Source organism: Thrips palmi, unplaced genomic scaffold (assembly GCF_012932325.1).
Source record: "Thrips palmi isolate BJ-2018 unplaced genomic scaffold, TpBJ-2018v1 HiC_scaffold_5, whole genome shotgun sequence".
NCBI classification, from domain to species: Eukaryota; Metazoa; Arthropoda; class Insecta; order Thysanoptera; family Thripidae; genus Thrips; species Thrips palmi.
In genome coordinates, this window is record NW_023144632.1 from 770,491 (window position 1) to 797,137 (window position 26,647).

General features: G+C 43.8%; 1 protein-coding gene across 1 annotated transcript; it reads left to right on the plus strand.

The window, feature by feature from the left end:
• On the plus strand, positions 1 to 26,647 carry LOC117650516 (lactase-phlorizin hydrolase-like). The gene is made up of 10 exons (XM_034393999.1): positions 1 to 571; positions 903 to 1,024; positions 2,232 to 2,366; positions 2,597 to 2,722; positions 2,998 to 3,178; positions 3,363 to 3,566; positions 4,540 to 4,652; positions 8,980 to 9,132; positions 9,952 to 10,055; positions 26,128 to 26,647. The coding sequence occupies exons 1-10, from the start codon at positions 406 to 408 to the stop codon at positions 26,207 to 26,209; spliced, it is 1,386 nt and encodes a 461-aa protein (XP_034249890.1). The 5' UTR covers positions 1 to 405; the 3' UTR covers positions 26,210 to 26,647.

Genomic DNA, 26,647 nt, shown 5'->3' on the forward strand with positions numbered 1-26,647 from the left:
CAATTAAGAGTCAAAATCGAGGAATATCGCAAAACGTCCAGTTCTTCCCCACCCTGACCCTAATCATGTTTTGGGGCATTTTGGGGCTTCCACATGTAATATTATCCTTACCTAACCTTCCATGCATTCAGGACGCAACCAGAGCGTCGTACTCCCTCCCCCTCCCTCCTAGGTGATGACATCGTAGAGGCGACCCTTTTGGCCAATTTCGTTGATCTCTTTTCAGTGACCTTACCAACCACACATCACGCATCGTCCACTACACTTCCACTTGAGATAATGGCATGTGTGAGTGGTGTGTGGTGTGATGTTAGTGACGTCAGGCAGGCCAGCCTACAACGACGAGAAGCCACTTGAAGGAAACTTAAAAGACACTACTGCCTGCACCTCTCACCCAGTCGCAAAATGAAGCTCACGGTATTACTTTGGGTCTTCGCAGTCTGCGGGCTGTCGAGAGCCAGCAGCTTGGCTCGAGCCAGTGGCGACGACGCCAAGTATACTCTGCCTGAGGGATTCCTCTTGGGCGTAGCTACCAGTGCCTACCAGATTGAGGGCGCTTGGAATGAGGATGGTATGTACACTCATACACTTTTAGGGCGGGGACTAGATACTAGGCACCCCCTTACTGATCAATCAGGCAGGTGGGGGTGGTCATAAATCGCATAAATCCCAGGCGCGTTTCGTGCTCCGAGTTGCTTAATGGGACTCGCACCAAATGTGTGACCAATCATTGGATTGATCTCCGAACGAGGAATCCATTGGTGGGGATACGCCCTTGCTTTGAGTATTGTTTAGCGTCTCGCTGGAGCTCAAAACGGGCCTGGATTATTGGCCGCCGGTCTTCTGGCCCACTGTAGTCGTCATATTCCATAAAAGTTACACTCTGCTCTTGTGTGTTGAAGGAAAGGGTCTAAATGTTTTTGACTTCGCCTTCCACTCCGCGAACATGACGGTCAACGGCGACGTGGCGTGTGACTTCTACCATCGCTACAAGGAAGACATTGCCATAGCCAAGGAGATTGGCGTGAGTTGGGAAATTTAATATCAGACCCACAGAAGGGCTTGTTTCGCTGTCAGAAAAGCTACCGGTGATAGGACTTTCAATAGAAACACTGTGAAAATCATGGAAAATTTACCCGTGCACAGCACTGATAAATTTTACGCCATGGCCTGAAAATGTTTTTTCTTACATAATGGATGCGCAGAGCTGAACTAACTTGCGACTGGAATATTTATCCACTGACTGTGTGGGAAAATTTATGAGTCACAAAAGTTAATTTACTCTTTTAAAAGATAAACTGATTCCACGTGTCACGACAGTAAAATTACCCTAGCAATTGGGAATAAATTTTTACACTTGGAGTGGCCGACCATCTTTCCCGCGCCACAGGGGCAAATTTCCTGGCGCCTCTGCTCGGCCAGTCCGGCCGGACAAGCACAGAGCTCGCAGCGACCTGCCTAATCTTCTATGTAACCGTGCTGAAACTTTTCTCGGACATTCGAAGGAATACCGTCGAAAATACGGCGCAAATCTCGACAGGCATGTGTCGTGTAAATAGAGCGCGGGGCGCACGTCAAGGGCTACACCATCTACCTGTGAGTCGCATATCCGCCTTTAACCGGGACATCCTTGGACAATATAAAAACTCTACATTTAATAAATTTCTACGTGAAATTTTACGTTGCCTGGCTAGTATATTCCGCGTCCTGTTAAAATCACCATTAGATTTGATTTGACGGGGGAGCGTCATACATGGACGGCAAGCCGTTCGACGGAAAGTCGTTGAAGCGCACGTGCTTAATGCACCCGGACACTTCCACCGGGCTTCGGTGGACGTTCGGCGGATGGTTCCACCGGACTGCGACGCGGCGCGACGAGTTTTCCGCTGAAGAAGTCTTTCTTTCGCGGGGTGGTCAGAAAAAAGATTCAGCGTGACACGTTTCCGGATTTTCGTGCACTGCAAGTTGAACTTAGAAATTGCACTGATCATTAATGTATTTAGGGTGAGGTGTGCCTTTCCCCCTAAATTTTGGTGAGGGTTAATTTATCACCCAAATTTCGGTGATTGCCTAATTTATAAATTGGATGAATCCAAATTCAGGCAATGAAGGGATTCTCACACAAAAGTTCAGCCCTGATCCTGACTTTTTCATTCTCAGGGCACCTGTTGCGCTCATGTCATACTGTGGTCCCTGCGACCATATAATGAATTGTGTTTCTTTCTTTTCAGTTTAACGTGTTTCGAATGTCTATTTCTTGGACGAGAATTTTTCCGAAAGGGAGGAATACGGAAATCAACGAGTTGGGCGTCCAGTTCTACCACAAAGTCATAGACACGTTACTTGCGAACAACATTCAACCCATAGTATGTTATTCCATTTCTTTACAGCTCATACACGGTGAAAACGGTTCCTGGTTTTCTAAGGGACTCCCTGGAAATCGCCCGTGTCGGCCTAAGTCTTAACTATTGGCTGGCTACCTGGGAAAACCATAGGCCGTCTTTGCCGTGTATCGAGGCATTCTGACGTTTGAAAAAGGAGCATGATTAATATCTTAACCAAAACTAATATTTTTTCCTTTTTATTTTTGTTTAAGGTGACTCTCTTTCATTTCGACACTCCACTAACCGTAGAGAAGGAAGAGGGCGGGTGGCTGGGTGACACTGTATCAGACCTCTTCGCGGACTACGCAGATTTTATTTTCCAGACTTACGGCAATAAGGTAGTGCGACGCTCGAGCTCTTTGATTTTTTTCGTATGACAAAAACTTACTGGCTAATGGAACTATCACGTTTCTTCGCGCAAGCCACCTTAAGGCACCTTAAGGTCCGGAGATTTAAAACAATTATCTTCTGTCACATTTTGACCCAGACCCAGGCTCTAATCCCACTGGGGCAAAAGAAAGACGAAATTCGCCAACTTCAAAATGCACGGGACGCGTCAGCCAAAAATGCCCATCTGTATCACCACTTATCCTGTTATTTGCTTTATTCGTAGGTTAAGTACTGGCAGACTGTGAATGAGCCATCCTTTTATTGCGATTATCTGGGATCAGGCATTCTGGGACCAGCTTTCGCTGTGACTATTGAGGAGATGAACAAGTGCCTGAAAAACATGCTTTTCTCCCACGCCAAGGCGCACAAAATCTACGAAACTAAGTACAAGTCATCACAGAAAGGTATGCATGTACGTGAACTAATTTAGCACGACTTCGTACGAAATATAACCGATGCATTCATGTTAACGCGTGAATCACGGCCGCGCCTAAATTTCACGAATTCATGCAATCTAAGCGTTTATCAACCCTAAAATGCTTGTCATCTAAAACTGAGGTCATATTAAAAACGTGATGTTTGTAAAAGGTATGATAGGCTTTGGTGCGGGTCCCATATTCGCCAGAGCAAAAGATCCCTACTCGTCAGATGATGTCGAGGCCGCAATGAAGATGAACGAACTCTCTGGCATCGGCCTTACCGTGGACCCCTTCGTCTTCGGCGATTTCTCTGAGCGAGTCAAGGCGTCCAGGGGCATTGCCTTTACCGACGAAGAAAAGGAACTCGTTAAAGGTGAGGGTATCAAGCCTTCTATCGTAGTATCACTGTTAAGGGGGCACACCAGTGAAAATGTAGAGGTTTTGAAAAACGATCATTCTGAGAAAAGTTACCTACGTATTCGATTGATATTTTATTCGTGGCTCAAAATTATATCAAAGAAAAGAAAAATCAGTATGGGAGGGTGGGGTAGCGATGGCAAGACGGAGCGCCAGTGCACTTCATTTTTCTGCGACCTCGTCTCACTCCTGCCACGATTCCGCCTCTCTGGATTGAGCCTCGAGCACGGGGTTTGAAAATTTCTTAACAGGACACATGTGGCTATGGTCTGAACCACGGGCATGCGAAAAGAATGATTTTGAATATGTTTTTTCAAAAGGCAAAAATAGAAACAAATTTTTTAACCAAATTTTTTGCGCTTTCATGGCTGCAGCTCACGTCCTATTTATGGGATGATCATTTCCGAGGTTCAGACCATAGACGCAAGTTTAACGAACATTTTGCTGCAAACCGCATTAATTTATCTCAATTTTTGCTCCCGTGAGAGTGGCACAAAGGTACAAAAAAGGTGTTTTGAGAAAAAGCCCTTTTAGTAGAAACATAGATTTGACGTGTTTTTTGGATTATAAATGGGCCATTTGAAGTATTTAACTTCGTTTTGCGCCAAAATGACCCTCTTTTTAACTGCGTTTAGGTGGTTCAAGGGTTTTGTAATTAAACTTTAAGTGAAAAACCTGAACGTTCACAATTGGTCTAAAATATCCAAAAATAATAACCTTTTTAGCAACTTCAAAAATGTGCACAAGCCAAAGTAATTGGAATTTTGGGGTGGGGTTTGCGGCATTCGACTCGGAATGAATAGCAGAAAAATAAGATAAAGTAAAAAAGAAGGCAAAAATTTGACGATTTTCACTGGTGTGCCCCCTTAAGCGACTATCACCACACTTTCGCCGTAACATTCCTCACTATATGGAACTTTCGCCTTTAGGGCGTGTTGACTTCCTGGCTATCAACATCTACGGTGGTCGGAGTGTGAATGCCTCCGACGTCAGTGCAGATGCAAGACTCGCTGCCAACGGCCCAGACAGTTTCGGCGACCACGTAAGTCGAAATGCACCTCCTGTTCGTGCAATGACAGTAAAATGCTGCAGCAATTAATATCAGAAAATACTTCAGCAGTCCACTCTTGGAAAAGAGGTCTATTTTCACGGAGTCGCCTGCTGAAGTGGGAATCCTGGGTACTTCTTTGTCCGTTGATGTGGCTGGCTGTTTACCGACAGGACGTTAAATGTTCTTCATTGCTCAAGGGAGACAGAAAGGGGGGGGGGGGCGGAGTGAGAGAGATACATACTTCTGAAATGAAAAATTGCGACTCAGCAAGGAGGTCTTTTTTTTAGGTCATCACTGATGAAGCTCGCGTAGATCAGTGTTATAATCACTTGAGAAGTATCTTAACGTCATGAGTCAAAGAACTCATTTTTGTATTTATGGGGGACATCACTCCAAATTGGTCAAAAAGTGCAACTTTTTTTATAAGTTTATATTAAAGATCATTCTTTTCTGTGAGTCAAATAACAGTAACCGCATTCAAAAATTCGAAAAAAAATGCAGTTTTAAGAGGTTGTAGTGGGCCGCAAACGTGCATAGGGGCAAAGCATCGGAGTACAGAAGAGGGGATGTGATGGAGCCGTGCAAATCAATTTGCCTACATTGTAGGGGCAAGCATTTCGTTGTTTTCAACAGAAAGAAAAGTCTGTTGAGCTCTGAGGTCGCAATTTTTTTTTCTGATCTTCAAACCTGAGGTGTCATTTTGTTCAGTTTTTAAAGGCAAAAAAATTAGTTCAGTCATGTTTTGGCCAGACTGCATTTTAAGTTCCGTTTCTGTTTGTAACGTGCAGAAATCGCCCAAATACGATTTTTTTGGCCACGTTTCGACCGTTTTCCTCCTCAGCGATCCATGTGACCAGCCGATGACCACTCTTTTACCTTTTCTGACCTTTCTGCAACTGACGAAGAAAGAGCCAGGTCCTAGAGACGACCGAACAGGTCTTATTAAGGGGGCACACCAGTGAAAATCGTCAAATTTTTGCCTTCTTTTTTATTTTATCTTATTTTTCTGCTATTCATCCCGAGTCGAATGCCGCAAACCCCACCCCAAAATTCCAATTACTTTGGCTTGTGCACATTTTTGAAGTTGCTAAAAAGGTTATTATTTTTGGATATTTTAGACCAATTGTGAACGTTTAGGTTTTTCACTTAAAGATTAATTACAAAACCCTTGAACCACCCAAACGCGGTTGAAAAGAGGGTCATTTTGGCGCAAAACGAACTTAAATACTTCAAAAAACCCATTTATAATCCGAAAAAACACGTCAAATCTATGTTTCTACTAAAAGGGCTTTTTCTCAAAACACCTTTTTTGTACCTTTGTGCCACTCTCGCGGGCGCAAAAATTGAGATAAATTAATGCGGTTTGCGGCAAAAAGTTCGTTTAACTTGCGTCTATGGTCTGAACCTCGGAAATGACCATCCCATAAAAAGGACGTGAGCTGCAGCCATGAAAGCGCAAAAAATTTGGTTAAAAAATTTGTTTCTATTTTTGCCTTTTGAAAAAACAAATTCAAAATCATTCTTTTTGCCTGCCCGTGGTTCAGACCATAGCCACATGTGTCCTGTTGAGAAATTTTCAAATCCCGTGCTCGAGGCTCAATCCAGAGAGGCGGAATCGTGGCAGGAGTGAGACGAGGTCGCAGAAAAATGAAGTGCACTGGCGCACAGTGGGCCACGAGGCCGGTTTAGGCAGACATAATTCCATTTTTAGGGGTTCCCAAGAACCCCTATTGTCCGAGGTCCGTGGATTCTTCCCCCCCCCCTCTCCGATTTTCAAATAAACAACTCAAAACTATTTCAACCATGAAAAAAACGAAAATTCCAATTTTTTTCGAAAATTCATCGTGGAAAATTTCCGTAAACGCGAAAAACATAAATTTGCAACAATCGAAAACGAGAACCGTTAATGATATGAAAAAATGGTTCAAATAAAAAATGTGCCACTCCTCAAAACTAAACCTCCTGGCTCATCAAAGTAACAAGAAATCATATATGTTCTGAGCAAATGGTCAAAACATGAAAAAAAAATCTCCATGGCAACGGCATGGTGCCATCGTACCACCCGTCAAAATTTAAAGTCGCCCATTAAAAAAAATCTAAACGCCGTGAAATTCGAAAATGCTAATGCTAACACATTGCACGGTGTCTCAACGTTGGAACATCTTTAAAGTATGTCACTACTAAAAAGTTCGTAGCAGAAACGACACACCAAAATTAATTTTCGTGAGTTGGCACCAATATGCTTGCCGTCTGCGCCCTTTCGAAAATCGCGAGGCTGAAAGAACGAACAGGCGCCCATTGAAACTGCCCCTCCATTGTTGCTGAGGTTGGATTGTTTGGCATGCTCTCAAAGGCTGCGGTTGTCTTGTCATGTTTTCCTCGATTTTCAACCAGTTATGGAAACGGGAACACCGTGCAATGCGATTAGTATTGGAATTTTTTCAACTCTCAAATCCTAAAGTTTGTTTCATGACAACTCTTCCCAATACTCCAAGGAACCAGGATTGGACAGAATTTTAACGCAGGAACACGCTGAGGCAAACATACAGGTGGTCAAACACGCACCAAATGATTTGCGCCACTTTGGTGCAATAAATATGCATGATTTGAAACGCAAAAAATTCTTATAAATTTTTGTGCAGCAAACTTTTTACTGACACCACGTTAAAGGGCCTTTCTTCACGAACATTTGCATACATTTACTTTTGATTTTGGACGATTTTTGTGGTGTCCAGCTTCACTTTTACTACACTCTTACAAAATTGTTCAAATTAAACCTTTGCAGAGGCGGCACTTTTTTGTTTAACGTTGTTTAACGGCCTCCTTCAGTCCATGCGGAAGCCAACATGCCAAGGAACAAAACCCAAAAGAGTTTAGCTGCACCTACCTGCACCTTTGAATTGTAGGGTCTCCCAAACATCGTCTAAAAGGGGAAAAACGGTCCCGCGCAGCGCAACGCTTCCCCGCTTAACAGAGGAGTTGCTGCATAGTTTTTGTTTGTTATGATTAGAGTTGTGCTTGTCAGAGTTTTCGTTAAACGTGAGTGCATGTTTTGGTTTTTGCGTCGCTCATTTTATGAAAATGCAGAAAATTTGTCAGACCATGTCTTGGCGTATCAGGTCCCTATGCATCAGATACTTGAGGTGCGAAAGGACGGTCCAATGCATCAGATATTGCCAAAAACGGATTCTCCGCCCCTCACAACCCCCGACTACCCAGTGAAACGTCAAAATAGCCATTAGTATGGCCTGAGAGAATTATGTCCGCCTAAACCGGCTTCGTGGCCCACTGTGCGTTGGTCGCGTTTTTCTCGGAATATAAAATTGAAAACGGTTGCAGGCCTCCTGTGCGCAGTTTTTGAGCTACAGCGGTAAGATTTAGCATGGAAGCTCCTTCGACATGCCGCTTTAGAGGGTAGCAAAAAAGTTTGCATTGGTCAGTTTTTATTTTTTTACAGTTTAAAATTAAACAATTTTGACAAAAAAATTGAACAAAAAGTGTTTGGTATTTTACAAATGGAAATGAAAATGATTTTTTAAATGTGATTGAGATACCCACCATAGTCAGACAGACATCTTAGAAAGGCTGTCGCCAGGTGAAACCGTTTGGCTTCCAGCGCTGCAACAGTACGAAATGGTCTAACCTAACACTAAAAAATGTGGTTTTAACGAAAGCGCTGAACTGCCCTGGTGGATTGACTTTTTGTTGCTTCATACTTTATCTGTTAAAATATGAACAATTTATGTCTTTCCGTTTGGTTTAAATGACGGTTTTACAAAAGTACTGTTTTTGGAGTGATGTTCCCCTTAGAAATTAAGTCATTCCTTTACCTCCAATGACAGCCATTTCCCTGTCTAATCCATTAAAAGCAGCATCAACCTTTTGAATGGGCTTCAGTGCTGTCATGTCGGAATTTCCAATACCGTAAGCCGGGGTAATATGAGACAATTTCGGGGTAATATGAGACGGAGTTTGGTTTGCGTAAGATTTACTCTGAGCTCGCTATTGGGCCAAAAAGAGAGCCACTGCTGTAAAAAATTAATTACTCTTTGTTGGTACAATTTTTCGCCGTGAAGTTTGACAGGGATGAGTCATCAAATGCCACGAGCATTATAATTCTAACGATAAAAATCATGCGTCTCATATTACCCCGAAATTGTCTCATATTACCCCGGCCTACGGTAATGAGGCGCTCTAAAGTAAAATTTTAATTTCATTCAAACTTTTGAGACAAGATGTTCGTATCGGTACCGTTCAGCGGAAGATACTGAAGAGGCCGTGTGCGCTCTGACCCGAAATGTTAAAATGCCTGCTCCAGACCAGTGCGTGGGTGCTCCGTGAGATGCCCAAGTGGGTCAAGGCGCGGTACGACAGCGTGAAGCACCTTCCCATATTCATCACAGAGAACGGATTGCAAACGCAGGGCGATGCGCCACTGGACGACTGGGACACCCGCGCTGTGTATTGCAGTGTAAGTGCCGAAGTAAATCAATGGACATTGTGAATCTAATTAGCCTTTGAATTAAGTACTAAAATTCTATGCACAACATTTTGGTCAACGCAACAGCACGCCTACATTAGGATATTTTTTACTCATGTGTCACTAAGAAGGCGTGTGTCGACCATCAATAACAGGAAAAGTAGCGATATTCATCGGCAACTTTGGCCCGTCCCGTATATTAAGAAACGTACAAATTTCGCCTATTTTTGACCCTGACGGGAATTAAACCTGAGTCTGGGGTTTAAATAAATGTAGTTTTCGTCATCAGCACCCACAAAAACATCAGAAACAATGCAAAAACTCAAATAAAAAGAATGTTCAAAAAATACCCCGCTGGGATTTGAACCCGGGTCCGAACTTCTCCGATTCGCTCGAAACTGACACCATTGGTTTTTTCTCGTCGCCCCGATTCCAAAAATACCCCTACATGCCCTTCTAGCTGCATCCGTTGCCGAGATCCTCCTCGACCCCATGTAGACCATGATGCACCTGCAGCAGCGCCCCCGGGGCTCGGATCGGATTTGCTGCCACCGGGCGGTTCTTAGGGTCACCCAAGGAGGCTGCATACCAAATTTGGTCAAGATCGGGCCACGGGAAGTCCTCGGACGGACGGACGGACGGACGGACGGACGGACGAACGAACGGACGCACAGCAAGGATCATACTATATGCCCGTCCCTCCGTCATTTTTTTGCAAAAAATAAACGGGACGGGCCAAAAAACAAGCCACAACCTAATCAGCTTTAAAAAGATGTCTGCTTCATTCGCTAAAATTTGAATGTGATACAGGCCTTTCTACGTGAGATGGCGGCGGGGATCAACGAAGACGGGACAAGAGTGTTTGGATACACAATGTGGAGCCTGACGGACACATTCGAGTTCAGCAGATTTGCGTGAGTACACTATGGGCGATTCCATGCCAAACCAACGAACTCTTGGAAATTCATTTCTTCGATTTGGATGAATAATTGGGTCCTGCTCTGCAAGTACGCGTCCGTTAGTGATGCGGCCAATGCAAGTCGCTAGAGACACCTTTTGATCATGCAGGACCGAGACAGCATCGCGTTTGACTGAGCATGTCAGCCAACAGAGCCAAGTTTCTTGTCAAGTGCAGAATGAAGCTGCTTCGGCCGCCCGTTCTTATCTTCCATGCTAGGAACAGGGGTTCAATCTTTCGTTAAATTCGTGAAAGTGGGCCGGAAAAAACTATTCTCCTTGCCAGGTTCCTTCTCCCCATCTATTGAAGAAGGCATAATGTGCTTGGTGCACAGAAATTCTTCTTGATTGCCCTCCTTCGGGGGGTGCCGATAACTGCACCAGAGAAATCACCCCAAACACAGTTATCGTCAGGGTGGCCTCAAACTTCACTGGTGTTTCGGGCGTCGCACGGGAGTTAATATTCTGATGCATTATGACCGTAGGAAGACCCCTGCCAAATTTGAATGAAATCGGATCACTATTTCCAAGTGATCTACGTGATTTACGAAAGTCCTCCTCGGCGCTTTGAGAGGTTGTTTTTTCGCAGCTCATGGTGCAAGTTGTCCGTGAGTCTGTAATGAAGGGCGCAAGAGGCATAACAGAAGAGAGAGGGGGTTCGTAACATGTCAAGGGGAGATATAGAGTGTCTGTGACGACTGTTAGAAATTTTCGTCACTTTCGGTCATGTTTTGCCTTTTTAACAAGGGGTGCCGGTAACTGTATTTTGGCTACCGATTACTGTGTTTTTGGTAACCTTTTTCTCAGGTTAAATAAGAGCGTCACAAAAAGTTTTTAGTGAAATCTTTGTCAGCCACTTCGTTGTCTAGATCCTTCTGAGGTGTCTGGAACAAGTCGCACGGGTCTAAGTGTCATAACCTACCCTAGAGGCCCTTGAAAAGAAAGCGATGCTCTTAAACTGACGGTAACTGTATAGTTTACCCTAATTACTGAGATACGGCCAGTAAGGGGTATTGAAATGCACGTTTTTTTGAATTCCATACCGGCACACCCGGAAAACGGTTCATTCCTACCTAAAACCACCGCAAACCAAATTTGAGACCGATCGAAAAATATTTAGGGGTCGCTACAATGGCTGAAAGTTGTAAATTTGACGTAATTTGAAACAAAATACAACTTTGGAGTATTTGAAGCCCTGCGCATCCGGTGTTGGTCCTAGCTTGTTGCCCCCGGAGACTTTTTTTTTCTCGGGATCCAGGCCGACCGAAAGAACCCTACGGGATGCGTTTTTAGCGAATGGTAACGGAACTGGGTCCATTCTACGCTCAAAAAAGTGTTTTTTTCTCCGCTTTTAGTGTTTTAGAGGCCTGCCAAACTTTTGCCTTGCGTCACAAAAAATCTAAACCCATGTATTTTGATAGAAAAAAGGTTGCTCTTTCAAATGGCGGTCACGGAAACAGTCTACGATTTTTGGTTTAGGCTCCAGAGCCGTTTAAAGTTGAAAAATGGATTTTATTTTAGTGAATATGAGAGCAAATTTTCACTCTTAGTCACGTGCGACGTATGGTTTGGCCACAAGTGCTACCTAGCGAAGTGCAGGCGGTGCGCTGTGGTGGGAGAAGTTTCACGGGTAGAAATAGACGGCTTTTATACGGCTGCTTAATATTTTGTGACCAAAGTAACGCGCTGGCGTTCGAAAAATACCTGGATTATGTTTAGACTGTGCCAGCCTCTTTGCTCCCATTCGTTCACAGCAGGTCGCAGCAGGTCTACGCTATAGACTCGCTGTTATTGCCGCGCGTGATCAACCGAGTTCGCTGGATCGTGACATTATGGGCTTGACCTGGGGCAGGGACCGGCTGAGTTCACACGGTCGTGGATACGTAGACGGACCGCTCAGCTGCAATTCTTTTTCAGCGATGACGCTCTGGCCCAGCGCCCAGCAGATCCGCTCTTGTCTCGCAAGCGGCAGGTTTGTGGACCGACGCCAGTGGTCTCTCTTTTGCTGCTGCGGCCAGCGATGCGGCAGCTCTTTGCCGATATATTGTCTTTGCCTTCTGGGCATCTTTTTAAGGTCGTTTAAAACGACGTCGGCCGGCCAGAGACTGGCAAAACGTCCTCAAAATATCCGTATATTTTGTCGACATCTTGCAGACACAGTCCAAACATAATCCAGGTACTTTTCGAACGCCTGCGCGTTTCTTTGATCACAAAATATTTAGCAGCTGTATAAAAGCCGTCTATTTCTACCCGGGAAACTTCTCCCACCAATAATAGCGCACCGCCTGCACTTCGCTAGGTAGCACTTTGGCCAAACCATACGTCGCACGTGACTAAGAGTGAAAATTTGCTCTCATATTCACTAAAATAAAATCCATTTTTCAACTTTAAACGGCTCTGGAGCCTAAACCAAAAATCGTAGACTGTTTCCGTGACCGCCATTTGAAAGAGCAACCTTTTTTCTATCAAAATACATGGGTTTAGATTTTTTGTGACGCAAGGCAAAAGTTTGGCAGGCCTCTAAAACACTAAAAGCGGAGAAAAAAACACTTTTTTGAGCGTAGAATGGACCCAGTTCCGTTACCATTCGCTAAAAACGCATCCCGTAGGGTTCTTTCGGTCAGCCTGGATCCCGAGAAAAAAAAAGTCTCCGGGGGCAACAAGCTAGGACCAACACCGGATGCGCAGGGCTTCAAATACTCCAAAGTTGTATTTTGTTTCAAATTACGTCAAATTTACAACTTTCAGCCATTGTAGCGACCCCTAAATATTTTTCGATCGGTCTCAAATTTGGTTTGCGGTGGTTTTAGGTAGGAATGAACCGTTTTCCGGGTGTGCCGGTATGGAATTTAAAAAAACGTGCATTTCAATACCCCTTAACGGCCAGCTCGATGTGAGATTTTTGTTGAAATTTCGTCGTTTTTCAACATAAATTACGTAAGGCCAAGCGTAGGATGTTGTCCTACAGTTTTCAATCATACACCATTCTCTTCCTAACAAGGTAGGTTTACGCCAGACCGCGTCTTGTCGTAACAGGCTTTGCGATGTCTCGCTGCCTGTTCTTCAAATCCGCGCCTGGCGTACCTACCTTGGCCTGCGGCGCTATAGCCTGCCTTCGGCAGGCAATGGATCGTCCATTGTCGGTATTTTTTTAAACTTGTTGCATGCTGGGGGGCTCCGCCCCCGAGACCCCCTACATTCTAGACAAGGATGCTTCATCTACAGATAACACGATCTTGACCCTTGTAACTTTTTAAATTGTCGAGGCTGGGGGGCTCCTCCCCCAGACCCCCCTTTCTCCGAGACAGGAGTGATATATCTGCAGAAAACTCGATTTTTCGCCGTTTTTTAGGTGTTTTTCAACTATAAAAACTGAACCAGTTGAGCTAGGATTGTGAAATTTCGCGTGTGCCGAGCCAAGGACATACCTAAAAAGTGCGCAAAATCCATTAAAATCGGCCGAGCCGTTCAGGAGGAGCAGTGCGGACACACACGCACACACACACGCACACACACGCACGGACGCACGCACGCAGACAGGAAAAACTTTTCAACCCCACCTGAGTAACTGGCTTCGCTATCGCTCAGCCAATTAAATTCCGCTTCTTCCTGACTCTGGCCGTCTTGGATATTTTTTCAATAGAAGGGCGGGCCAAAAACACATATTTTTCACTATTTTGGATATTTTTCTTGTTTTGAACGGCTAAGATAGGTCTCTATTGTGGTGTTTGGGAGGTGGTTTCTGGTGTCTAGACTGAGGGAACCAGGAGTAGGCCGAAGACGTGTTTATTCACACAGGACTCGAGTACAACACATTGACAACAGAATATCTTGACAGAGCAGTGGCTACCGTGATGTCCATTACCACCTCAACGCCAGCTAATCGAAATGAATTGGCTCTTGATAGTAGATGTGTAGACAGCAGCCTCTTCTTCACTACTGCTGCTGTTGGAACATCAAATATCTTCATTAGCTTGCATAGAGTTTCCTTCCTTCTTTCTGTCTCTCTCTTCTTTGTCCCTCTTCAAACTCTTTCTATCTTCTTTCTCTCTCTCTCTCCCTCTCTCTCTCTCTCCCTCCCTCTCTCTCTTCTGTCACTCTTTCTTGATTTTCTCTCCATCCCTATGACAACAGATTTGTCAGGTTCTAACTCTTGGCACGACGCAAGGCTCGAAGAAAGGTCATGTCTCTGGAGCGAATCCTGGATCGATAGAAGTAGTGCAAGCCCTTCAGCAGAATCCTCAGTATCTCAGACTCTTCAAGCCGGCGGCTATGACGGTGAAACAACTCTTCTGCTCGGGCTTCATACACAGAGAAGATTTCTTTTTTAGATTGTTGAAGGTTTTCTATCTTCTCATAAATAGCATCATCAAGATCTGAGGGACAGAAGGCTTTACGCATGTCTTTTTTGTACTGCGACCAAGAATTGATGTCGGAGTTGTTCTTGAGCCAGGTCTCTGATGCTCCCTCTAGCAACGATCCTATTCCTGTGAGAAGCTTATCGTTAGAGACATTAGATGGTTCAGCCTTTTCTTCTATGTCTTCGAGGGATTCATGGAGCCCATCACCCTTGCCAGAGGATCTGCAATCTGCAAGTCCACTTGATGACAGGATTTGACTGCCTACGCTTTCCTTGCCGGTCATCTTCAGAACTGGAAGATGAAGATGAGTGTGAGCTTAAAGTAGAACTGGGGGTGTGTCTTCTAGACTTCTTCTTTTTCTTCTTTTTATTTTTCTTCTTGCTCTTCTTGCGACTGTGCGCTTCGCTGGAAATGTCACGACGTTCACGACGTTCTTCTCGTCGCTCTTCATGGTGTTCTTCACGTCGCTCTTAATGACGTTCTTCATCAGTCCACTGTTCATCTCTAGGGTAAGGTGCCCAGTGATGGCCACTTTTAGCGCACAGATGCGCCTTTGACCCATTTACGAAGTCTCTCAATCGTCGTACCTGTTGGAATATTTTCAGGGGCATGCAATAAGGATAGAGTAAAGGTTCTCCAGCTTGAAAAGCAGCAAAATTTAATTACATCTTTGTCAAAAGAGCAACCAAAATGTCAGTACAGTTTGCCCAGTGATGGCCACCCCTTGCTTAGTGATGGCTTGTGCCCTGCTCAGTGATGGCTAGTTTAGGTTTTGTGAGGTGAGAAGCTCTGTGTGTCCGTTTGTGACAGTAATAAGTGAGAAATAAAGTAAAAATTCAAATACTGTGGAAGAAACGCTATGATTTCTGGTTTAATCTCACCTCTAAAAAATGAACAAAACATGTCGACGCAGTATTCGGTGCGCTGAGCCCGTGCGGTCACCCGAGACGGTAACGAGACGAAATTTTTGCGGTGTTGTGTTGCTAATAGGTTACGGTAAAAAACCCCAAAAGCTCGATTGTTGAACTTCTCTTGCCTGGATGTGAACGCAGCGCAAAGTGTAAAGTGGCCATCACTGGGCACCTTACCCTACGTCCTTTTCCAGACAAGGATAATTTAATAGGGGTTCGACAGACTTTTGCAGTGATCTCTCCGATTTCGATGAAACTTTGCGAACTTGTTAGCTATGGTCTGAAACCCCCCAAAACCAATTTTCAGCAAAAAATACCAATTTTTACAAAAGTTATGGCTTGCCTTAGAAATTTCGATTTTCGTTGCAAACCTTTTTTGAAAACGCTGTAATTTCTGCAAAAATAAAGCTACAGAGCTCATTCTGGGCTCATTAAAAAAGTATGTAACTGGACTTGAAGCCTATTGCAACATTTTGACAAAAATTTTCAAATTTGACAAAAGTTGAACAAATTCTAAATTTTAAACGCAATTTTCTCAAAAGTTGTATTTTTTCCTGTTTTGATATGTTATAGTCTATTCTTAAGTCAAGCAACCCTCAAAATTTGACTACATTAAACTTATAAACGAGAAAAAGAAACTGTTTTAAGTGTTCCGATTCGGCAAATTTTCGCTAGTTGGAGTGGGGTGGAGAGGGGCATTATGCATTTTTGAGGCCGTAGGTTCTCGATCCAGAACTTCTTTTGTCGCTTGGAACAGTTATTTGGGGTGCTGAACATAAAAATAAGATCAATTTTCGTTTTCGAAATTCCCAGGGGCAGATCAAGAGGGTTGAGTTTTAAAAAAGCAGGACTTTATGATGTTGCATGTTGATTTCTTTGTTTTCAGGGTCGGAGCTAACGATTTTTGAACGATGTTGAATGCAACTTAGCTATAAAGCTGATCCTCCGTATAGTCAAAACATAAAAATGTGCAAATATGTAGATCATCAAAAAGCCCCTAAATGTGAACATCTTTGGCCCATTGCTGAAGGTAAAGCTAGAGTTGCTACCTACACTAGGGTGGTCCAAAAGAAAATGAAGTTGCTCGTATCGTCCAACGCCGCCCGGATTTCAATTCTTCGTCAAAAAAAGATAAATATCTGTTTTTTCCTTTTTCGAAAAAATGATTTTTGGCATCTCCGCAGAGCCCTTACAGTTTTTAACAGTGCTAATAACATGAAAAAGTCATAACTTGGCCATTTTTTGTCCGATTTTCAAAACCGAAACGGGGATTTATTCGTTTTTGGACGCTTATTAAGAAAAAAATATGCTGACCCATCTTCTTGGCTTGCGTTATTTTCAGGGGCAAGAAATTAATAAATTTTGGCCTGAATGGTCAAGAGTTTCAGGTTGTGGGCCGCTACAGCCACTCCAAGGCCACCCTTTGAGCATGGCGGGGAGCTCCCACCACAAGGCAAGCCACATCCATAGAATTGGGGTGCCGGGTCCCATTGACCTATCCTCCAGGGGCATCAAATCCATGATTTTTTTTCGAAAAGCTTTTAATGTTGATGTTTCTTCTGGCACTCGCAAGCCCCCCTTTTGCTCGGTTGGGTACCCGCACTACGTGACGTTACTTGGGCTCCGTTGCTGACGCGCGGGACCACAAGCACGCAACGCTACATAAAAATTCTATCAAAATGAAGGAGTTTTCGAAATTTTGAGGTTCTTTGCCGGTCTTGGAGTGTTGCATGAGATTCTGAACTCTCTAACCTTATTGTTTGGGATTTTTACGGATTTTTACGTAGCGTGGGTACCCAACCGTTCAAAAGGGTGGCCATGCGAGTGCCAGAATGCCCCAAGAAACACCAACATTAAAAGCTTTTCGAAAAACATCCTGGATTTGATGCCCCTGGAGGATAGGCCAATGAGACCTGGTACTCCAATTCTATGGATGTGGCTTGCCTTGTGCTAGGAGCACCCCGCCATGCTCAAAGGGTGGCCTTGGAGTGGCTGTGGCGGCCCACAACCTGAAACTCTTGACCATTTGGGCAAAAATTTAGTAACTTCTTGCCCCTGAAAATTACGAAAGCCAAAAAGATGGGTCGGCATATTTTTTCTTAATAAGCGTCCAAAAATGAATAATTCCCCGCTTTTTGAAATCGGTCAAAAAATGGCCAAGTTATGATTTTTTCATGTTATAAGCACTGTTAAAAACTTTGAGGGCTCTGCGGAGGTGCTAAAAATCATTTTTTCGAAAAAGGAAAAAAACACGTGTTCACTTTTTTCGACGTAGAATCGAAATCCGGGCGGCGTTGGACGATCCGGGCAACTTCATTTTCTTTTGGACCACCTTCCCAGTCCTAAAAAACCATGGGGCATCCTATGAGCCATGGCGGTGCATGGGATGCCATGGGCCGTTTCTTTTCATGGGAACGATTCCCCGTGATTTTTGGAACAACTTCCCATGGTGTCTCGCGACCCATGGGTAATGGTACCATGGAGTGTGCGTCATGGGAAGGACTTTCTTGCCTTGGCAGAGTCTCTTGTGAGTACAAAATGATGAGAGTTGCCTGATTTGACAATATTGATTAAAAAATTGAGCTGTCGCCCCCTAAACTTTTGACGCTTCTTCCGATTTTGCAATCATATTTTGTCTGGAGTGCACCGTTAACATGATATGACCTATAATTGAAAAGTAGGCGGAGGCTTCAACGCACGAGAAGGACTGCCTTCCCATGGGAAGTCCGAACCCATGGAAAAGTTTACATCATCGTGGAAGCCCTCCTATGACGATCGGCCTGCACCATGCAAAACGACCTCCATTTTGCATGGCATGCCGCTTGTCCATGGTGCTGAACCGCGGTCTCATGGGATTCCAGCGCGCTGTCATGGGTTTTGTGTCATGAGATCCCTTGCAATCCATGGTTTTTTGGGCCTGGGCTAACCTACACCCCTGTAAACAAAGAAATCGACATGTGACATCGAAACATTCTAAATTCGGAAATGTCGCCATTCTTGCTCCACCCCTGGGAATATTAATAACGGGCCGGGTCAAAGGGGTTGACTTTTTTAAATTACGATGTATTGACAATACGTTGGATCAGCTTTGGAGCTAACTTGCATTCAAGATCGTTCAACATTAGTCATCTCCGCCCCCGAAAATATGCGAAACGACATGCAACATCCAAAAATCCTAAATTCTGAAAACTCACCCCTCTTGATCCGCCCCTGGTAATCTCAATAACGGGGTGTTTCAAAGAGGTGACTTTTCCAAATGCAGGATGTTTGGATGTCACATGTTGATTTTTATGTCCACAAGGGTGTAGGTAACAACACTAGCTTTAATTTTTGGAATGGGCCCAAGATGTTCACATTTGGGGGATTTTCGATCTTCTATTTGCACATTATTATGTTTTGACAATGCAATAGATAAGCTTTAGAGCTAACTTGCATGCAAGCTCGTTTAAGTATCGTTATCTCCACCACTGAAAACATGGAAAAAGACATGCATACGGGAATAAAGTCACTTCGGAAATAATTGGAGGTAAACTCCTGAAGTAAGTATTTCTTGAAGTAAACTTGCAGCACAAGAATATTTTTGGGAAAAGAGCACTAACAGTCACTTTGAAACACAGCACTCAAAATCCAGTGAAAATCGCAACAAAACCACTTAAAGACACTAGGACCACTACGGGTACCACATCCGAAAAACTACTTTAACACTGATCCACACAGCTTAAAACCAGAGCTTTACACTCACACTCAATAACAGTGCACGACTACACAATGCAGAAAAAAACAACAATATAACAACAAATGACAATCATAAAACCAAAACAAGAGAAACAAGCATAATTAATGTTGTGGAAGGCAGGGCTTTGACAAAACAAACACAAGCCAAGACAAGCCAGGCCTCTTTCCAATGGCAACACACAAAAAAAAAACACAGCACAAACAACACACAGCACTGAAACAAGCTAGGGCCCACCCTTCCGTCGAACCGAGTTGCCAGCTCCGCTTCGCTGCGCCGGCAACTCGGTTCGACAGGGGGCCGGCCCAGCTTGGCCTGCCGGCGGCCTTTTCTCGGGCCTTCGGCCCGCTCGCATCACACACACCGTGAGCGGGCAAAGCAAAGTTATCGATGTACCATCGTGACTTAGGCCCGCCCTTCTATTCACAATATGCAATAGTCCTTACACTTTTTACTCCAACTGTCCTTAGAATATGCCCATTTCATTTGTCTCTTCGCCCTCATTCCGAAAATACCCATATTTGCCATGCTACTGCACCTCCTTGCAATAGAGGCACAGCAGGAGCGCAAAACGAGTCCGTCGCACTTTTTCCCATAACTCATGAAGGCGGGCTCCTGGACCCCCCTTCCGACCCCTCGTTGAAGAGGTCTTGCCAAGACCTATCCAAAACTTCAGTAAAAATTTTCAGTCGGTCGACCCCCTTTTTTGAAGATCCTGATCTGGCCAACTTGTAAAAGCGGCCGATGGGGTCGGGACCAGGTCCATTCATCTTGTCTCGTCGCCCCGATTCCAAAAATACCCCTATGTGCCCTGCTAGCACCAATAATGGCGGAAGTCCCCCTCCCGCTCATGTAAACCATGATGCACCTGCAGCAGCCCTTGTGCGACCCGGACAGGATTTGCACCACCGGATTATTTGTTTGGACGGTACTCCTGAAGTACCCTCCAAATCTGGTTACTCTAGCTCAACTCCTTCCTTGTACACAGACGCCAACAACAACAACACACAGACACAAAGGCAAATGCATAGGCCCTCCCCCTATTTTTTGAATAGAAGGGCGGGCCAAAAATGAAACAAAAACTGAAAAGAAAACACAACAAAGTTACACGTTGGGCAACATATTTGTGATGACTGGGTTCTTGAAGCCACAAAATTAATGTGTTTGGAGGGTTTGAAGAAAGGGAACAACAGGAGAGAGGCGGGGTGAGTAAGTGACTTATTTTTACAAGGGCGCCAGGCAACGCCAAAACAAAATAGAAGTTAACAAGTGGTAGTGAAGCGTCCAATGATCACAATTTTAACTGGCAGGATGAGAATCAAATATGAAAAGTCATAATAATTTTGAATTTTAAGAAACAAATTATTGCATTTGACATTATGTCATTATGTTTTAGATTTAAGAAATTTTTTAACAGTGTGCCCGCAAGGGTGCTTAAGGGGGCACACCAGTGAAAATGTAGAGGTTTTGAAAAACGATCATTCTGAGAAAAGTTACCTACGTATTCGATTGATCGTGGCTCAAAATTATATCAAAGAAAAGAAAAATCGGTATGGGAGGGTGGGGTAGCGATGGCAAGACGGAGCGCCAGTGCACTTCATTTTTCTGCGACCTCGTCTCACTCCTGCCACGATGCCGCCTCTCTGGATTGAGCCTCGAGCACGGGGTTTGAAAATTTCTCAACAGGACACATGTGGCTATGGTCTGAACCACGGGCATACAAAAAGAATGATTTTGAATATGTTTTTTCAAAAGGCAAAAATAGAAACAAATTTTTTAACCAAAGTTTTTGCGCTTTCATGGCTGCAGCTCACGTCCTATTTATGGGATGGCCATTTCCGAGGTTCAGACCATAGACGCAAGTTTAACGAACATTTTGCTGCAAACCGCATTAATTTATCTCAATTTTCGCTCCCGTGAGAGTGGCTCAAAGGTACAAAAAAGGTGTTTTGAGAAAAAGCCCTTTTAGTAGAAACATAGATTTGACGTGTTTTTTGGGATTATAAATGCGCCATTTGAAGTATTTAAGTTCGTTTTGCGCCAAAATGACCCTCTTTTTAACTGCATTTGGGTGGTTCAAGGGTTTTGTAATTTAACTTTAAGTGAAAAACCTGAACGTTCACAATTGGTCTAAAATATCCAAAAATAATAACCTTTTTAGCAACTTCAAAAATGTGCACAATCCAAAGTAATTGGAATTTTGGGGTGGGGTTTGCGGCATTCGACTCGGAATGAATAGCAGAAAAATAAGATAAAATAAAAAAGAAGACAAAAATTTGACGATTTTCACTGGTGTGCCCCCTTAAGTCTAGACGTTACCGGCACTCACTCCCAGTTGCAGTAAACACACCGAGAATCACGGAGACTGGTTGTATAATTCACAGTTTACTAGTTACACAAGTTGCACGTTAAACGTGGGGCACGAATCCACTAGCTGTCTTAAAAAAAATACAGCAAATCACAACAAAAGTGTAGGAATAAATGTTTACGAATACACACTGCAATAAAACACTCAAATTCGGAGAGAACTACTTTAAATTACATAGCGGCAACGTTGAGATTACAGTTTGAATTATCAATTCTAAACACTAGCAGCAACTTTTCATTTAAGGGCACTCGTGTAAATCTTGTCAGAATGTCAGAAACCTGTCTGAAAACCTGATCAAAATTCGCGCACCTCTGAAAGCTGAAAACATCTCCGGACAGTCTGTAGAACTCAAACCGTCAATATCATAGTAAGTTTTCAGAATTTCAGCTTTCAGAGGTGCGCGAATTTTGATCAGGATTTCAGACATGTTTCTGACATTCTGCCAAAATTTACACGAGTGGGGGCAATACACTGAAAATGGCCGAAAACTGACTTGTGCGATTGCTGTCATACACGTTGTTGTACATTGTTCAAAGTTTTTATGTGTCAAGACCTTACGAAAAGAAGCATTTTAAGCCCAGAATGGCGTCGACCGGACGTCAGGGAGCGGAGCAGCTACCAATCAAATTTTTATCAAAAATCGAACTGGCGGGAGTCCTTTAGTTAGCAAAATTGAAGATATCTCAATCCCGTTTGCGCCAAAATGTAGGAAATTGAAGCAGGCACTAAAACTTTGAACATCAAGCAACCAAAAGTACAAAACTTCATCCAAAAACAATTTGAGGATTTTTTAAAAATGATTTAAACAGTTTCTTTTGTAAAATTTTGTACTTTTGATTGCTCGGTGTTCATGGTTTCTAGTTCATGCGATAGCCGTTTCAAAACCAGTGAATCCCGTTAATTTTTTTCCGGGATTTACTGTAGTTCAGAACACAGGACTTACTGTGCCTGGCTACAGTATTTACTGTACCTGGTACAGGATATTCCGAACTCCACTCCTGTGGTACAGCAAATCCCGTACAAAGTACAGTTGATCCTGTAAAAAAGTACAGTAAATCCTGTACTCTGAACTACAGTGACAGCTGTAATAACCACAGGATTTACTGTATTTTTTTCCCAAGTGTACTGCGACGATGCATTCGTTGGGGCAACAAACTTTTCTGCTCTTCTGTTGAAATTTTCGTTCGGAACATCTTAGTTGGACTAAAACCAAACGAAGGATCGCTTGTGCTTACTAAAATTTGGTTGGACTGACAAAGTATTTTTGTCGGTGATACAGGATTTACTGTGATTTTTCCCACAGTGCTTGCAAAGGGCTTGCCAATTTTGTGGCAAGCAAACTTGCGACTTCATCGGCAGTGTGACGCGGTGCTGAACAAACAAGCTGTGAGGTATAAGGGAGTATGGGGCGATTTGTAACAGGGGCGATTCGTAACAAATGAGTTTATTAATTAAAGTGGAGGGAGCAGAGGAAAATCTGATTATGGCCCCTCTTTCGCTTCAAGTACAGGGTCCTTCAACAATCAAAGCGGATGTGATCGGTGCTCAGGTATAGTTTTGGAGGGCGTCTGAAATATAGGGTACACCGAAAACAGGCGAATCTTTTATTTTGAGTTCTAGGAAGTTTCTGTCTGAGGCTCCCCAGGTATGAATCACCATCGAAGTACCGTTGGGGCCTTGAAGCGTGACCCCTTGACAATGTAACCACGTGGCATAAATTGCTTTTACTTTGTCCAGTGATCAGGCCCGGACTGGCCCGGGCCGCAAGGGCGCGATCGCGCCCGGGGCCTCGCGCGAAGCGCGGGGCCTTTCGGCCGCGGGCCACGGGGCCTTTTCACCGCGGGGCCTTTTTGGCCGCGGCAAAGTCGCGGTCTTTAACTATTTACGTACTTAAATCGAAGGGGCCCCATTTGAAAATTTTTCATACACAGGATAATTTAATGGTAGGGACTCTGTAGAGGTTTCTCAAGATTTCGCAGGATTTCGCGTCAAAATTATGCCGGATTCCGCGAGATTTTGATGGTATTTTACGAAATTTCTACCGATTTTACGCAAGATTTCAGCAAATTAAGCGTTTTTTTGACCAACTTTGGTCCCAAAATCGTTGCGGTCAAAGGCAAAATCGTTGTGGTCAACGTCTTCCCGATACAGGCCATGAAAGAGTGGGGTCTTAAGAATACTAGAACGTCGAGGGAGGCCTTTTACGGCAACTAGATTGGATACAGTGGCCACCCAAAGTCAGCAAAATCAGCAAATGTCCGAGATTCCACCACTTTTTGACCAACTTTGGTCCCAAAATCGTTGCGGTCAAAGCCAAAATCGTTGTGGTCAACGTCTTCCCGATACAGGGCATGAAATAGTGGGGTCATAAGAATACTAGGGCGTCGAGGGAGGCCTTTTAAGGCAACTACATGGACACAGTGGCCGCCCAATGTCAGTGAAAACGGCTACTTTCGGAGATTCAATCACTTTTTGACCAACTTTGTGACGTTAATGGTCCTAAACCCGAAGGCCCCGGCATCTGCCTGTCTGCCCTGGCCAGTCAGAGCCTGCTGGCTACTACCGCTTAAAGAAAAGCGGCCCGTTTTCAAAATAAACACTTCCTAATTCCCGGGTGGAAGGAAGTGCAGATTTGACTGAGTGCAGACTACAGTCTAAAACTGCAGTTCAGAAAAGGCAGTTTTAAAAGTACTTTTAATGTAGTTTAACTCTGTAGATCAAAACGTAGTATAGAGGGCATTTTCAACAGCAGCACAGGTATAGTTTAATTGCAGTCTCACGTGCAGTTCTTAAATGCAGTTCTAACTCCACTGTAGTCAGAACTTAAATTGTACTTCCGTTTGCTAAAAGCAAGCACACTTCGGGAGTGTAATTAAATTGTTGTTTGACTACAATTTTTGTTGCCCATTTTTGCAGTTTTGTAAGCAACTTCATAGTTTAGCCAAATCAGTGTTCTATTTTGTCCCAATTCCAAATAAAATCACCAAATTCTCCAAATTTAGTTCCTTTTGTGTGTTTGAATAACCAGAATATTGGTGTTCAGTCAGTTGCGCGGAATTCGTTAAGATAAAGAAACGGCAGCGGTTCTAATACGGATTTTTTTTGCCCTATCGTTTATAAAAATGGATATGCTTCTCCGCTTATAAAATTGTGAGACTTACGGTATAAAACGGCAGTTTGCGTAGAAATTGTGATAGCCAAGTGCACATTATCTAGCCAAGTGCACATTGTCTATGGTTAAACTGCATTAAAACTGCAGTTGAACTGCAGTGCCCGATCAGTGGGTCACGAGAGGGGGTCTTGTCATGTGGTCCGGGTCGTGCACGTCTCCGGACACGCCCGCCTGCCAGCGTAGTGGTCAAGACCTCCGCTCCACGACCCGGAGGATCGTCGTTCGAATACCATCGCCGCCTACAACTTTCATCATCAAAAGTCGTTGAGTAACGAAGGAGAAGGGGGTTGGGTGGGTGGGAGAGAGTTCCCGAAGAACAAGGAATAAAGTTTTAAAAAATTAATTTTAAAACTATAGTTAAAAGATACTTTGCAACTCCAGTTTTAACTGCTATTTTTAAAACGAGAGATGACCGTAGTCTAAACTGCAGATTTGACTGCAGTATTACAAAAAAACTACCAGTTTATTTGCAAGAAAACTGTAGTTAACTGCAGTTTAACTGTAGTTTCACTACAGTTAAACTGCTGTATCTACATAAGTCCAACTGCAGTCTTACTATAATTTTTTTATATGCGTCCTGCCATTTGCAACACTAGATAAACTTCAATTTAAGTACAGATGCCTTACAGTTATTGTAGAGTTGTAGATGCATTTTAAAATTGTAGATTTGAGTGCAGTTCGTTCCCCCCGGGTTTACTACTGATGGAAATGCATTTCCATCTCCAGCAGAATCCAGCTCAGCAGCGAGGCCGAAGGCCTCCTCCTGGCTAGTAAATTTAAAACAATGGACGCATATCGGAAAAGGGGGCCCTTGACGTCACACTGCGACCGGGGCCCTGACTTAGCCAGTCCGGCCCTGCCAGTGATAGTTAGGGACGTATTTCTTGCGTAACAGGTATTTGGGGTGATTCGTAACAGACCCGTATAAAAACAAGAATTCAAGTAGTTTTTGCAATTAAATGCTTGAACTATTTCTTGAATCATCTGCTGCCTAATTTCATTACATTTACACAGCTCAAAATGCATTTTAAAGCGAGTTATTCCATTCTTCTCTCCAAAATTGAAAAAAGTGAGGTTAGGGTTGACATAGCCGGTCAGTTAATGCTGAGGCGGTCAACGGCAGCTTGTAATGCAGATTATAAGGCGTCTGCAGGACATCCGAAGAACAACTGCTGGAGGAGATAACATTCCCGACGATGTTTCATTTAATGTGTAGGATGTTATGAAAAGCCCCATGGCTGTTATTACCCCATGCTGGGGCGATTCGTAACAGCATGCAAGGGTTTGGAGAGGGTCTAAGATTTCAAAGATTACGGACTCCAGATTGATCCAATGGAGCTCCACAGTCTAGATGAAGGGCCAGACTGCTCAACTGGCACAAGTTTGACCCCGATATGCAGAATGTTCTTAATTTTGTATAGAGAATTCCAAAATCTGTTACAAATCGCTCCATACTCCCTTACTTTTTCACGATTTTTCGGCAGCCTCGCCGCTTTCCCACCGTTTTCGAGATGCCAGCGGCCAGTACCTGTGCAGAGGACGATGGTCCTCTGGTCAGATACCTGACAGAGTGGCTCCAGCACATGGGAGATCCAGACGAGCCCGGCCAATCTCGCTTGTGCAGAATACTTCAGTTCCTTCGACAGTCTCTGGTAAGCTATACTTCCGCACTCAACCCACCGAGCCTATAATGACAATCCCACTTTCCTGAAATTGGGTGGAACTGTGAAATTGTGTTAGAAAAATGAAGTCCGACTTCTTGAAGATAAACATTTTTACGAGCCGTCCTCCAAATCCCAGTTGAAGAGCGCCAAATGTGACTATATTCTTGTAAAATATTCTTGCGCTGCACATACTATTTAATCGCACATGTTCCATTCATTTTTAACAGATTCCTTTATAGCATGGATGAACAGTACACTGTCAAAAAAGTGCTGTAAGTTCACTGAATCCATAAAGCAGAAGAAGGGGATAAATGAATTTTTAACAGGTTTTTTTAACAGT